This window comes from Ctenopharyngodon idella, chromosome 5 (assembly GCF_019924925.1).
Source record: "Ctenopharyngodon idella isolate HZGC_01 chromosome 5, HZGC01, whole genome shotgun sequence".
NCBI lineage: Eukaryota > Metazoa > Chordata > Actinopteri > Cypriniformes > Xenocyprididae > Ctenopharyngodon > Ctenopharyngodon idella.
The window spans coordinates 1833573-1850114 of NC_067224.1; the positions used below are offsets into that span (position 1 = coordinate 1833573).

The 16542-nt window shown below is 38.0% G+C and overlaps 1 protein-coding gene across 1 annotated transcript in view; it reads right to left on the minus strand.

The window, feature by feature from the left end:
* gpsm1b (G protein signaling modulator 1b) overlaps positions 1–12635 on the minus strand; it is a 32402-nt gene extending 19767 nt beyond the window's left edge. Inside the window, exon 1 of the mRNA XM_051892523.1 lies at positions 12466–12635. Coding sequence (XP_051748483.1) covers positions 12466–12524 — 59 coding nt within the window. The 5' untranslated portion in view covers positions 12525–12635. The remainder of the gene's footprint in view (positions 1–12465) is intronic.
* Between the last annotated feature and the right edge of the window lie 3907 nt (positions 12636–16542).

A 16542-nucleotide genomic window follows, 5' to 3' on the forward strand; every position in this document is an offset into this window, starting at 1 on the left:
ACAGGGTCTTTTAGAAAATGGGCATGGCAAAACATACTCAAAAGCCTATACGAAAGCCTAAACGAAAACTCGGAACTTCACGAAAATAGGTGAGCACATGTGACAGAAGATTCTAAACAAGCATGCAAACTTTTATGGAGATCGGATCATAGGTGGTGCTATAACTGTTTTTTAGCTTTAAAAACCGTTTTCCTTAGTAAATTGCCTGTATTGGCTATAAATGGTCTTTTCCATCTATAGAGATGGTTACATGCTTGCTAAATAAAATATAATACCTTTCTACGCATGTACTTAAAGGCCTTAAAGCACTTGAACCCTGATAATTGCTGCTCACAGCTATATTTTCTGAATGCTTTTTTATCATTCAAAACTGTACATTTGAAAATGTTATGAGAATGTTACATTTGAATGTTCTCCCAACATTTAAAACACCCATTTTTTTAGATTTTAAGAATGTTTTCTCTCAACATGATGAGAATGTATTTCAAACATTCCATTCCATAAACATTATTTTAAGAATGTTTTGTCCTAACATTTTCATAACCTTCAAAAAACATTAGTGAAAGTTATGGGTATCAGTCTTACTGTCACGAAAGTGGCTCCCTCGCCTCCTCCTCCACACCACCGGAGGGAGCCATCACCCGAATATTGACTGTTCCCATTCGGACTACGTTTCCCATAGGCCCTCATTCCTGGGACTGATTGCGCACACACCTGCACCCCATCACGCTCACACTATTTAAGCCGCACACACACACACACACACACACACACACTCACCGCGAAGTCTTGATTTGCCCCGGTGATCATTTCTGAGCGTTTTCCCGTGGATTGTTTATTCTGTTACTGTTGGACTGTTTACCTGTTGTGATTCTCTGCTGCCAGCCCTGAACTGTGCCTGTTTACTGGACTGTGTTTGCTTGCCGCCTGCCCTGATCTCCGCCTGTTCCTGTTTATGTCTTTGCCTTTGCCCCTGTCTGCCTTGGTGTTTAATCTAATAAAGCTGCAAATGGATCCCCATTCTGCCGACCCTTCATTACACTTATTAAGAGCTTAGCTGGTGTCGATCATCCTCAGAGAGCAAATGAACCTGCTTGATTTACACACCTTAAGAACAGTCTGTAATCTGAGCATTCTGAACAATGGAGTGGCATAATGCCTGTCTTTGCGCTTAGTAGGTGATGTTTAGTAATTCTGATAAACAAGTTATTTATTGTGCATTATATGTTCAGCCAGAAGTGAACGGAGCTGTTATTGTACAAGCAGGAAGAACCAAAAATATCTCTGCAGGACTTTAGATGGTCAGAGGATGAGATGCTGGCTGGTTTCTGTTCAGTTTATAGACTGACCAACGGCGTGAAAAAAACATATATCACATGGGAGATATATAAGTTTCCGCTTGTGTATAGATGGCGATGAAATTGAAAGACTAACACTTGTGCTTCAGATGTTCAGCATCTAATTATTTTGATAGTCTTTCAATTTTTAGGTTTAGAATATAATTCAAAAGAGTATTACTGTAAAAATGTAGCACATTGCTTTCTTATTCATTTTTGTATTATGTTAGGTTTTGAATTTATGTAACCATGTGCAAATTGGCCTGTAGGTTTCGGCTGTATTTGTGTCTGAGTGAGAAAAGAATTCAAGTCATTTGAAAGATGTCGTCAATAAATGCATTTTGTGCCAAAGCAAAGATAAATGATCCAGAGTTTAACCCACACAGACTGATGATTTAGCAACATTTTAGTTAAGGACAGTCTGTTTCGCAAAGTCACATTTTGATTGGCACATTTGACACTTCCCGCCCAACGAAAAATGCAGCTAGGCTAAAGGTTTACAATTATTATTTTTTTTTTTTTTTCATGTTTAGAGGGCTAGATAATCAGCAGTAGTTAGTTGATTATTTCACTATAGTGTTTATATCTGGTGGTCTAAAATGTGTTTATGTCATGGATATCAATGAGTTGAATTTTCAAATATATGTTGGCCTAAGCAATTTTCCTTTTTGTATGGTTGGTTATGCATTCTTGCAAGTTTCAGAGTTTCAGAACATTCAGGCCGACCACATGTTGTGATATTCAGCTTTGTTTCGATCAGTCTTGCATTCTCATTACAGTTAAATGTAAAACATATTTCCATCACGCTCTTGGAGCTTCAGTGGTCTGAAAGCAATTATATCTAGCCATGCTTTGACAACAGCTCCCTCGTTTTGCTTCTTTTCCATTAATGTCTGAAACAGTCATGCTGTTGGCTTGGCTTCTGCAGACCGAGAGAGATTTATTCAGTTCTGTGGTCTGGAAAGAATGTTGGCCCGAGCCGTAGATGGACCCACATCCACCTCTGCTTTGTTTTATACTGGGAGACGTTTCTTTCCCCTCTGAGGCCAGAAACACCACAAGATTTTTACATTTTCTGAAATGACATGAGTGGTTTCTAGGTGGTTTCTTGCTGTCTGGCATGAAAAGATTCCTGCACCCTCGCATTTCTGCGATCGTCTGGTCTCTAGATATGCCGCATCTGATCTTAGTAAATTAACAGCAAGACTCTCCTGTCAAGGACGTGCCATTAATACTTCAGCATCAGTAATAGACATCTATAGCACTTATAAAATACAAATAGTTTCAAAGCAGCTTCACAGTAATAAACAGGAAAATAACAATGTTAATGTCATAAAATTATCAATTATTGATAATTATCATCAATTATTATTTTATATTATGAAAATCTGACTTTTTCCATGTTTAAGTGCTATAATCGGGTCTCCGGTGCATTTACCAACCCAGAAAACGTGAAAAAGGACAACCCAGTAACTTTGTTTTGGTAAGCCTTTCTCTGCAAGCATGTGAAATAACGAGACGGTCAGATTTCGCTCCCCTTGTGACGTAGGAAGAGGATCTTATTATAATATTACCGCCCCTTAATCTGCACATTTCCACCCCCGGTGCCGCCATTTTGTTTTTGCAAGTGACAACCGTGTACCAGTTCTAACACCACGACAAAAGTTGGAGCAAAGCATGCTAACTGTTCTGTCATTGGCTGCACAGACGAGCACTGAGCACTATTCACAGCATTTGATAGCAATCATAAACGTTAGCCTGGTGTGTATGGCTCTGTTTGGCAAACAGGTACGCTATGTATAGTGGGCGTCCATATGGGATTTGCACAAAAGATTAACATGACAGCACATGCTAGTGGATGAGTTGAATCAACTCCACAGCAACTACATAAATTTATCCACTAACCGTTCAGAAACGTCCAGTTTCATTCTAAAAGTTGTAACTTCTTCCTGAGTCTCTCCATCAGTGTCGACTCCGGTTTGAACAATGTAAGGCTGAACACCGTTACTGACAATCCTCATTTTGGCTGCGTGAGATTCTCCAGCTTTGTTGTTGTTGAGCGACCGAAGCGTGAGCTGTTAAAGCTCCGCCCTCTTCTGGAAAGCGGGCTGGGACCAGCAGCTCATTTGCATTTAAAGGGACACGCACAAAAAACGCGTGTTTTTTCTCACACTCTGTGGGGTATTTTGAGCCGAAACTTCACAGACACATTCTGGGGACACCAGAGACTTATATTACATCTTGTGAAAGGGGGCATAATTGGTCTCCTTTAACAAATTCAATTTCAGCTGTAAAGCAGATCTACAGAAGACTAATAGTGTCATTATTCAGCCTAATTTAGTTCAGTGTTGTTTCAAATCAGTTCAATAACAGTGATATTGTTGTCTAATTCAGTTTAAATTTTGTTCTCTACCGATAGTCTCATTGTATTTAAATATTACAGAATATTAGTTGTTTTTTAAAACCCACTAAAGGTTATATCAAAACAGAGCAAAGAACACTAATAATATACTATAATGTACATCTGTATAGAGTTTGTGCAGATTGATAAACTCATTAGTCTGAACTGGATTATAAAAAGAAAATCTGTAAACCCAGCTAAAAATATATGTTTTATGTTCCCATTAAGTTATGAAAACATTATTTCTAAATGTTCTCTGCAAAATATCTTTTTATTTTTGGTTGTTTTAAAACTTTTTTTCTTTGTTATGTAAACGTTAAGGGAACATTCCATTTTATCATTCTGCAAACATTATGTGAACGTTACTTCTGAATGTTCTCTGAACGTTCGTAAAAATGTTAGAGGAACGTCCGACTAAAAATGCTCCATAAACGGTGTATAAGTAATGTTTTTGTGCCAACGTTTTGAGAACATTATAGACCAGATAACTTTGAACGAATGTTCTATTAAAGTAACTGACATTTGTTCATAACTCAGAGAACTTTGCTAGAAAGTTCTGAGAACGTTCCCTATTAGCTGGGAAAGCATCCGCGTGTACCTGCATTTTGGTTTGGTGCGTGTCTTCTCAACATAGAGCCCGAGTTCCAGTTTCAGAGGTCTCAGCGTAGCCTGTGGTCTGGGGCCACGATGAACCAGACGACACATGGCTATCTGAGCCCCGCTCAGAGGAAACGCTTCAGTTGACATGATCCACAATTTGCAAAACTCACAGTCCCGACAAAACAGATAAGCACAACTCCTAAAAGTCACAATGATGAAGGTTTTGTTGATTAAAACTGGACTGACCACATTCCATGCGTTTCAGTATTTTGCTGTGACCAGAGCATCATCTTTCAAATGAAATCTCAGGTTAACCAAGCAGAGAGTCCTTAGACTTCTTCAGTTGGATCCACTGAGCATCATGAACACTAGACTCTCCAAAAGCACCAACAAGCTTCTCTGAAACTCCAATTTCAAGCATAAAATAACTGCTGGTTGACACGTCTTTCTCAACTCCTCATATCCATTACGATCAAAGAAACGCACCCAGCATGAACAAACTGAGACACTGACTAGCAGGACAACTGCTCCCGTGAGAGCTGGAAGCTGCCCTAATTCTCCTGAAGGACACCTAGAGCGCAGGACACGGCCAGCTAATCCTGTTCCTGCTGACACAAAGAGCTCAAACCTCTACAAATGCACAGTCAGTGCCCCAAGACATAAAGAATATATGACATAGTTTAATTAATGAAATTTTTACTAGATTTTTTAGGTGAGTAAAACTGATCTGATGTTGATTATAGATGTCTATGAATTATTTCTGACCTTGTGCTTTATTCTGAAAGCCATTTCACATGTCACAAACATAAAGCTCTGCATACAAAATCACCAGGATATCTCTAATAACAGATGATAAAGTAGAAATGATCAATCACATTTCTCTCTGGCATACAAATTGCACAAACGTTACAGATCAAACATATAAACAACAGTTGGTTCCGGTCCTTGAATCTGATTGGTCGAACATCATTCAAACAGAACTGTTTGTACTAGAGATGCACCGATACTAAGTTTCTCCACCGATACCGATAGCCGATTATTCAGAGTGATATCTGCCGATACCGGTACCGATAATTTGGAGGTTTTGCCTTTTTATACCTTCTTTTAAATATATGATAATTTCATTATAATTAATAATTAATAATTATATTTTTAATTATTATATTTTGAAAGAAATGCAAATAAAAACTTTATTCTCTCCATTTCATCTACTTGTTTCAAACACATTACTCAAATTAATATTAACACACATTAACTAAATTCTGAATTACTATTCAATCAATATTTCTTAACTTTCTGAATGTTATTAATTCATATAATTACTATTAATATTGAACATCAAACTGGTTTCTTAGCATTTTCTTTACACAAATCACAAATTCAGTGCATTTTCCTGCCCTCTTTTGATTGACAGGATATATCGGCCCTGATTATCGGCTGTTTTTAAAGTATCGGCCGATAGCTGATAGTGTGAAAATTTGCTTCTATCGGCTGATACTGATTATTTGCCAGTATATCTGCATCTATATCGGTGCATCTCTAATTTGTACCACTGACTCTATCACTTTGACACTGACTCTTTCTGCACATTATGCCCGTAATCCAGTTGTCACGATCCTGGTTTTGTATGGACTTTTATGTTGTAGTGTTCTTATGTTCCTCTTGTTTCTGTGTTCATTTCAGTGTCCTTTTCTTGTGGCCATGTTTGTAGTTTTGTAGTTTTTCCTGTTGATTAGTCTTCCCCAAGTGTGTCTTGTTACTTGTTATCTTGTTATGCTTGTTTGCCCCTGTGTATTTTGAACCCCTGTGTTTCCCATGTTCTTGGTCTAGTGTTGCCAATTCATGGTTGTATTGTGTGCATTTGCTGCAGAAAGACAGATTTTTTAAAGTCGACATTTATGTGATTAAAGTCGAGTCGACGTCGACTAGTCATTGATGATGTCATTAATGAACAAATAAGGGGCCTCTAGATGCGCTAGACCGACCTGTATATGCCCGTTGCGCTCACATCATGCATCTTTTGCAGGGTCTTGCGCACAACACAGTGTTCTAAAAACACGCCGCTCAAGTTCAAATCAGTTCAACTTTTTCAACCTATTCCACTGCCTACGTTTCACGTTTTTTAAAGCAAAAATGTGTTGTGTGAACGACCTCGAGCTGAGACTGGAACAAGGGTTGTCTTGTGCACAGCTATGGCATATGACAGCACTACCCACAAGTCTATTGCACCTACATAAGTTTATTTTTAACAGGTCGTTATATTTCTCACAGATTTCTGCTCATCCTAAATCAGATACAGTCGGCAGATGGCAAAGCATTAAAGTCAACTAGTCGATTAGTTGGTGCAACCCCTAGTATGAGCCGCTTTCAATTGCCAAGCTGCGAGTTTAATTCATGTTTTGTCCATCGTTACAGTGGCAATGACAGGATTTTACGAGTAGCAATTAAACACAACAGTGTTCCTTTTGCTGCTGTAAAACTGACAGAAAAGGATGTTTTACTATGTCTTGTTGTCCAAAGAGCTGGACTTAGAGGTATTGATGGATCATGATTTGTTCGTACACAGATTTTCACACATAAATTTGTGTGTATGCATGCTTAGAGAATGAGACCCACTGATTCATTAAGGAACAAAATGAGCTGAATGCATGAGTCATTGAATCATTCACTCAACCGATTAGTTTCAAAACACTGATTCATTAACTAACGAAACAAGCTGTATGCATGAGTCAATGAATCATTCGCTCAACCGATTAGTTTCAAAACACTGATTCATTAAGGAAAAAAACGAGCTGCATGCATGAGTCATTGAATCATTCACTCAACCGATTTGTTTCAAAACACTGATTCTTTAAGGAATGAAACAAGCTGCATAAATGAGCCATTGAATCATTCACTCAACTGATTTGTTTCACAACACTGATTCATTAACAAACAAAACAAGCTGCATGCATGAGTCATTGAATCATTCGCTCAACTGATTAGTTTCAAAACATTGATTCATTAAGGAAAAAAATGAGCTGCATGCATGAGTCATTGAATCATTCACTCAACCGATTTGTTTTAAGACACTGATTCATTAAGGAATGAAACAAGCTGCATAAATGAGTCATTGAGTCTTTTACTCAACGTATTTGTTAAGAACACTGAATCATGTAAATGTAAGTACCTTGAAATTAGCTTCTTGTTTATTGAACAAGCAGGTTTTGTCTGTCTGTGATTACCCGCAGCTTTGTGCCTACAGGCAGCAGTGCTCTAACTCATGATGTGAGCAAGATATTATATTGCTTTATTAGCACCTGCAGACTTTGAAGTCTTTATATTGGGTGTATGGCACACATACTAAGCAGGTCATGCAGTGCAGGAAGCGCATGTCAGAGAAAGGCCATCGTTTCCCTGACATGCACACGTTTGATCTCAGCATCGTAAGCGCGTGTGAGACATTCGTCTAGTGTGTCAATTAAGTTAAAGGCCGAGATCCTGTATGAATATTTAACACTCCACATCTCCAGTATGAAAAACATCAAACGAGTGCCTTCATCACACTTACAGGGGGGAAAAATTGGAAGATATCAGAGCTTATGTAGTGTTGTTGGGAGATTTAGCAGGCTATTTTGTGAATGTAAATATTTGATGAATTCTACAGGTGTGGGATAAATTTGCTTTGGTTGCTTTTCTTTGATTAATCAGACACTGTTCTACGCAACTGCTCTTTCTAATGGTCTTGTGGATTACTCGCTGGTTAATCCAGAATTACAGCTAATGAGATTTGGAACAACTAGGATTAAAGTAGAGCATTTAGTAATTAGCTGAGTGCTCTGACATGATCACACTCACCTCCTGAATGAAATAAGGTTATGCACTCACTGACACAGTCACCAACCAGCAACCCCTATAGCTGAATCTGAGCTGTTGTTTACTATGGAAAATAAAAGCACAAGTATGTTTACTGTGCAAAATTTCAGCATGCATTGAATACCAGGAATATATTTGCAAAAATGTGCAGTATACAAAAGAACACACAGCGTTGATAGGCGAGGAAGAATGTATCATTAAAAGAGAGTTCGTTGAGCACAGAGTAATGAGGTCACATGTCAGCAATGACATCATCACAGTGTGTCACATGCTCATCAGTGGGACGCTCTATTGGTTTATGCCCACTGTGCTACTAACCCTGTTCCATTCAGCTACAAAAGAGTTAAAAAGAGTAAGGTCAAAGCCAAGGATTCAAACTCTAGTGTACCGGCCAAGTAAAATACCTCCCCAAAACCATGTCGGGCAGCTCGCAGGAAAAAAAAATGGACTAAAGAAAATAAAAATAAATTCTGATTTAGACTTCTAGTTTCCACATGGTAGTCATAAGTCTGCAGTTTAAGTTTGCATCACATTTAGTGCTAAAGGAAAGGTTTTAAACTCCACAGTAAATTTATGGGGTATGTCTGGTCAAAAAGGACCACTGCACACCAGGATTTAGGCATGGACAAATGTTTGCCTTGCTCTCCCAATCAGAATTTAGGCACAGATAGTGTGTTAATCTGTTTTTGAGATCAATCTAAGATGGGCTGTGTGTTGAGAAATTTGAAGAAGGGCTGTAGAATGCCCCCAAAAACTTAACACCAGAAAATTGCAGTATTTTTCTTTTATTGGCTGAAAGTAATGGTGTTTTATACACTTACGAGGCGGCTTCAGTCTAAGGCTGAGCGAAAATGGGCAGAAATATTTGAGTCCTATCAAGGTGTGAATTAAAGGGAGTTTAATGTATCTTCATGAATACTTGTAAATATGAATATACATTTCTATAGCTCTGACTAATTTTAAAATGTCATTTGGCCGCCACTAAAATGGGTCATACCATGAGCGGTTGAAATACGCTAGAAAACCTTGCTCATTTAAGAACATCAATCAATCAATCAATCATCTATCTATCTATCTATCTATCTATCATAGATATTGAAAACAACAGAGGGCCTAACATAAATCCTTGCAGCACTCCATAATTTACTGACGTTATCTTAGATTTTTCCACGTTGAAATATACAAAATGGTGACGATCTGATAGGTATGTATCTATCTATCTATCTATCTATCTATGTATCTATCTATCTATCTATCATAGATATTGAAAACAACAGAGGGCCTAACACAAATCCTTGCGGCACTCCATAATTTATTGACGTTATCTTAGATTTTTCCACGTTGAAATATACAAAATGGTGACGGTCTGATAGGTATGTATGTATCTATCTATGTATTACCCCCCACAAAATGCCCACTCATGATATCTGCCAAAAAAATGTAATAGTTGTAAGCAAAGTATTGTAATTTTTCATTTCTGATTCTTAATAATTATTAAAAAAAACAATAATGACAGCCTTTATGTCAGTCAGTTTAGATATCAAATGAACTATAACACATAAATCAACTCAACTCGAAACACTAATACATTTCTTTCTCTAGAGATGGACAGAAAACAGACTCCAAACGAGCCGTCATTCCTGCGGCTGAACCTGTCATGGACTGAACTATTCTGAGTTCTGAACTCAGAAATCATTACTGCATAATGAAGTGATTCCAGCTCCGCCCATTGAGCTCTGTGGATATAAATATTGCTTTGTACCTCAAATTCAAGCAGGCCATTTCTTTCTGTCAGTGTGAATGATTCAAACACAGTTTAAAGCAGATACAGAGAGAGATATTATAGAAAAGCTAAAATTACACCTGTGGGTCAGGACACATGGTTAATGCTCTATCGCGTTTGAAAATAACGTAGCACCTAAACTCCACACTAAACCTACCTGATGATGGCAAATGTGAATGCGACTGATGTACCAGGTGAGCTTCCGAGCAATTTTACTACACCAAGCATATGGAGTTAATTGTGTGATGTCAAAATGTATTAGCTTATAAAAGGTTTCAGTGTTTAAGGTCAATCCTCTCACATTATGAATTCTGGATTATGTGCATGCTGCCGAGACTCTTTCCTGTGATACTCAGACATCTGTAATGAATGAATGAAGCTCAGCCAGCAAACTTGAGTGATGACTCACTGCTCTGCGCGGAGAGAGAGAGATGTCTATAGTCACTATGAGATGTGACGTACACACATCCAGCGTCACTCTGAACCGGCGTTCATGATCTGCAAATGCACTGTGTGACGTCTTCATGTCTTGGAAGGTATTAGTGATTCTCATTCCTTATGATGACGCAATAGTGTTACTGCATGTCAGCAATTAACATCATAATATATTCATCTGAAAGTTTCCTGAACACCGACAGGAACAGAAACCATGACATGTTTCCCTTTCCGATCTCATGAATTTTAAAATAGAATGCTTTTAAAAATAAAGGTTCCAAAAGGGGTTTTTACAGCGAAGAAACATTATTGGTTTCCCAAAGAACCTTTCAGTGAGCAGTTCTTAAAATAATCAATCTTTCTTAGTGTGAAGTACATTTTAATATTCTAAAGAGCAATGGAAGGATTCCATGGATGTTAAAGGTTCTTCATGGACCATCAATGCCAATCAAGAACCTTTGAGAGTGAATGACAAAGGCTTGCATAACTCCAGTGCATTATTGCTGAATAGAGCTGAAATCATTCAAAGTCAACCGTGGTTCATTCATGTTTTCTTGACTTTCAGAACGCAGAGCTGTGTAACTGACCGACATGTATGCAAAGATCAGGGCAGAGGTGCAAACTGAACTGCTGAACATGCAAATATCTCGGTGAGTTGAATATTGCTCTCCTGCCGTGAGTGTGTGTCTAATCTATGACACAGAATGTAAACTTTGGACCCACTTTATATTAAAGTGCCCCTATTATGCTATTTTAAAGGTTATGAAGGTCTCCTACGACAGGCTTACATGCATCCAAGGTCAAAAAACACTTTCATTTTCTCATAATAATCATTGCAGCATCAGCTCTTTTCTCACAGTGTCTGAAACGGTTTGATAAAGGATTCAGTCTCTCTAAACCCCGCCTTTCTGAGAGCCTGCTCTGGTCTGATTGGTCAGACGGCCCAGTCTGTTGTGATTGGTCTACTCTGCTCAGATTGATCAGATGACCCCATGTGTTGTGATTGGTCTACTCTGCTCTGATTGGTCAGACAACCCCGTGTGTTGTGATTGGTCTACTCTGCTCTGATTGGTCAGACGACCCAGTCTGTTGTGATTGGGTGGAGCAAAGCAGACACTGTTCAGCCATTGAAGACCATAGGCTGGTATTATGCAAATGTGTTACAAACCTATGTAGGTTCAGCAGGAAGTGAGTCTGGAATTACTGACGACTCGTTTCAGTTCAGAATCGCTTCTTTCTTTTGAGAGACAAAAACTCCATTGATCTGCACTTAGATTCACAAAAAGCTATATTACACACTACAAGAAAGGGAATATCACAGAAAGCATAATAGGGGCACTTTAAGTGTCTTAAACTATTATGTACTAACATTTAAATGAATCAATTGATACGGTGCACTTATTGTGTACATACATGTTTTTACATTGTACTTATATTTAAAAATACCTGCATGCATTTACAGCTGTAATTAATTTCTGTAATTACATCTGTAATTACACTGTTGACCCCTTAACCCACCAAGCATGTCCTAACCTTACCCATATCCACCTCAACAGCAGCACAAGTGTTTGCAAAACATCATAAACACAGTAAATACATCATGCCTAACATTTTTTAATACATAAAGATACCGAAAATAAAATTGCAGTCTTTCTAATTCAAATTTTCATGTTTAATTCAATGCGTTACTTGCCATTTCTTTGTAATAATTTGTGAAATTACTAGCAATTTCTGAGTGAACAATCATTTTTATTTTTCAGGGCATTCAAGTGTATGGTTTGCGAAGGTGCAACACCACACAGCGAGCCAAAACGGTGGCTTTGCTTTCTCAATCTGTGTCCTCTCACTCCCAGTAGAGCCGATCTGACAGCACAGTCTCCAAGATAATCATGCCCACGTCTACAAGCTCAAGACAGGCCCTCCCTCCCTCCCTCGCCGGCAGACCCTCTCCTCCTCCCGCTGTTCATTTTCTTCCACCTCCCCCCATTAAGACCAGCTCTTTCTGTCTGTAAGCTGCAGTCCAGACCCCCGTCCCCCCTGTGCTCAGCTCCTACCTCGAGTGGAGCCTCTTGCTGGCCAGATCGGAGTCCGTGCTGCCCGCCGATTGAGCCATTGGTGAGCTGTAGGAGCCGTAGAGAAACTCCAGCTGCTCACTGCTTCCCTCTTCCTCTGAGGCTCCGAGCAGACGCACTTCAGTCCTCTGTGTGTGTGTGTGTGTGTGTGTGTGTGTGTGTGTGCAGCAATGGCAGCTGCCGAGGAAGTGAGGTATTGTGCAAATAGACCATAAAAGGCAAGTCCCTCCTTTCAGTGACGCTGGTGAGCAGGAAGCTGAATGTGTGTGAATGTGAACGTGCCTCATTGCTACATACACACTGCATGCAAACATATCCTACCTCTTTTCTCATTCACATTCCCCTGCATAATTATATATTTGTACATGCAACAGTGTCTTTGACCCTTTCATGTATGAATTATGATAACCTCTGTCAGGATTTTTCCCCCCTGTGTTTTTATTGCTCTCTCATGGCACGAAAAACAAGAATTGAAATGTAATTTTTTTTTTACACATATTTTTCAAAGAGATTTCCAGATGTCCACTACAGTGGACAGCATGCGTTTATGGTTTAAACTGAAGAGATACTGTGTTAAATATAGTACAGTTATAACACAGCAATATTGTGTGTATTTAACAAACTAATCAATAAAATTATATAAAATCATGTGAAAACTATAAAATATACAAAAAAATATAAATGCGAAATATTGCAAATGCAATTAAACTTCATACAAGTTGAACTTTGCATATCTTTGATGGAATCACGTCCCCATGTTCTGATATCAGAGATCTCTACAACCTGTCGAGGTAAAACTGAGAAAACCCAATTCAGATGCTCCCTCCAGAGTATGTCGATTTACCCTTATTAGCTGATCATTCTGATTATGTTCAAGATGGATGCATTTCTAACATAGCTCTCCTCTGAGAAAACCTCGCGATCAGGTGTTTTCAATCTCATCTGAAATGAGCAGTGTTGGGGGTAACGCATTACAAGTAACATAACATGCATTACGCAATTAGATTACTTTTTGACGTTGCGAGTAAAGTAACACATTGCAAGTAATGTGCATTAGGTAATCAGATTACTTTTTGACGTTACGAGTAATGCATTACAAATAACATGCATTAGGTAATCAGATTACTTTTTGACGTTATGAGTAAAGTAACACATTGCAAGTAATGTGCATTACATAATCAGATTACTTTTTGACGTTACGAGTAAAGTAATGCATTACAAGTAACATGCATAACGCAATTAGATTACTTTTTGATGTTACAGGTAAAGTAACGCATTACAAGTAACATGCATTGCGTATTCAAATTACTTTTTGGTCTAACAAGTAATGCATTACAAGTAATGTGCATTACGCAATCAGATTACTTTTTGATGTTAATGCAAATTATTGACGCATGATTAATCTGAATTTTCTCCCAATCTAAAATCAATACTTGGAAAATGTACCTGTGATATGACTCATTAGATATTGATTGATGCTACAACATTTTTTATTTTTATTTTTTGCCTGCAAGAGTCTCCTAGGATAGAAGGAATGGATGGATATTCCAGAGAAACTTGGCGTTTCTGACTGGCCATTGACCATCTTGGTTTGGAGGAAATTTTTTGAATAGCTGTCCACTGTAGTGACCTCTATGTACTATGTATTTACATCAATGAAAGTGAATTGTTACACTCTTACAAATAAAGGTTCTTTATTGGTATTGATGGTCCATGAAGAACCTTTAAAATCCATGGGGGAAAAAAAAAGATTCTTTTAAGGATTTTTCACTAAAATGTTCTTAAATGGTTCTCTATTGCATCCGTGCGAAAAATATTCCCCCGATTTACATATGGTGTTGATGTTGTATTGCAAAACACTTTTTTTTGCTGCTGTTTAGGTGGATACAGGTAAGGTTAGGACAGGTTTGGTGGTTTAAGGCTGGGTTAAGGTATAAGGGAAGGTCAACAGTGTAATTCCATGTAAAAACATGTACGCTAAGTGCATTGAATCAAATGATTCATTTAAATTTTAGTACATAGTGGAATCTCAGATTGTTACTCACATTCAGAGGAACATTTTGTTGCTCAAATCAAAATGGTGTCACTGTTTACTCATAATCAGCCTCACATCCGGTGCATCTGTCAGATCTCATAAAATAGTGTGTCAATGTGTAGCACCAACTTTGATTGCACCTGGTTCTTGCATTCAAATATGTGGAATGAGATAGAGATTGGACAGAGCATATGACTTCAGAACACCTGGAATATAATGCACAAGTCATATTGGTCAATGTTATGATATTTTAATGGTGTTTTTGAGCTTGAGCTTAGTTACTGAATGTAAAAGATCTGAAGATTCTACAAAAGTTCTTATTTTGCATGCCACAGAAATAATGAGAGGTTCAGAACGACCTGAACATAAATGAGAACATTTATTCTTGTGTGAACTATGAGTTTTTAAGTATCAGATGTCTCATAAAACGAGTCGATAGCTATTATAGCTCTCACTGTATGACACTAATTTGAAGAGCAACTCCGATCGTTTAAACTTGGGAGAATTTGATAAAAATCTAATCGAGTTCATACTGAGATCGCTGACTTTTGACATTGCTATCTTGGAAAGCCAATTGAGATCTAAAAGAGATGTCGGCCTCTGTTACTGTCATGCAGATCTGTTGTATTTAGTGTACACAATGACAAACCCTCATTCATGACACTTTCCTCCAACCCTCAGTGAAAAAAAAAATCATCAAACGTTTGGTCTGTCAACAGATAAATGAGATGGAGAGAGGACACTAGCTCTTTGATTTCTGAAGCACATATTCATGGAAGCCCTCATGTCTGATCCACAGGCGCTAATGTGACCTTGAGCTGATTTGTGTTTTAAAATGAAAGGTCAGGAAGTTCTCAGGAAACTTGATACTTGTGCCTGAAAATCCTGAACAGATTCAAAAACTAAATATATGCTTACAGCCTTGCAAAGTACCTAGTTATTTATTGCTACTAACCATAAAAAAGCCAAACCCTAAAAGCCTGTTCACACCAAGAATGATAACGATAAAGATATAGTTCTAAAAATATATAGTTCTTTTTCCAGCTGTTGAATGATAAAACACTGACAGCCAATCAGAATCCATTCTAACTGAAGGGCTCGCGGATTTAAAATGGCAGACGACATTGCGGAGAAGTTAATCGCTGAGATCCAGAAAAAGCCACCACTGTTTGACAAGTCAAACTCCCTCTTCAAGGATACTTTAAAGAAAATGGATATATGGAAAACAATCGGTCATACCCTCGGAATAAATGGTGAGAAGTATTAACGATGAGATTATTATGCAAACAATGTAACATAAAATTACCTCAGGTATCCAGCGCTAGTTTCAACAACATTGTCTTGCTTCTTTTAAAGTTGCAGTGAAAAAGACTAGGCGTTGTTTTTATTCCCCTATATTGACTTCGTCAGCTGAATTCACTGTTAGATTAGATCGATTACACTAGCTATTTACTCCAAACATAGCATGCTGAGGACATCTGCTGGTTAAAACTGTGTAAATGCAACAAGAACAGCAAAAACATGTTGTACACACTTTGAAACCACAGCGCGTTAACTTAGAATAAACAGATCATTATCGCTCATTAGTGTGGATGCAAATATAGTTAGGCTATCATTATAGTTATCATTCTTGTTGTGAATGGGCCATAAAGCACTGCACTATTACTATCACAGTTATTTCAGTAATCATCATATTTCTCTTTCGAAGCACGTTTGGTCCATGGTGTCAATGCTAATAATAACGGCCTATCAAATATCATTAACCGTCAGTTTTCTCGTGTTTTGTGCCACTGTTAAATTTCCCTTTAGCACTTATTTTGAGCTTAAGTGTAAACATAATGAAATACTGATAAACACTAGAGACCTGTTTCATCTATGTAGCTACTCAGTTTCTTGTGATCAGTCTCTTAAATATGACGCCAGAAAGATCAAACCATTATTTTTACTTTTATTGAGGGAGATGTGCAGGGACAAGGACAGATTGCTAAGAACTGTGATATTCTGATGTTTTTTCTATGTTTTCA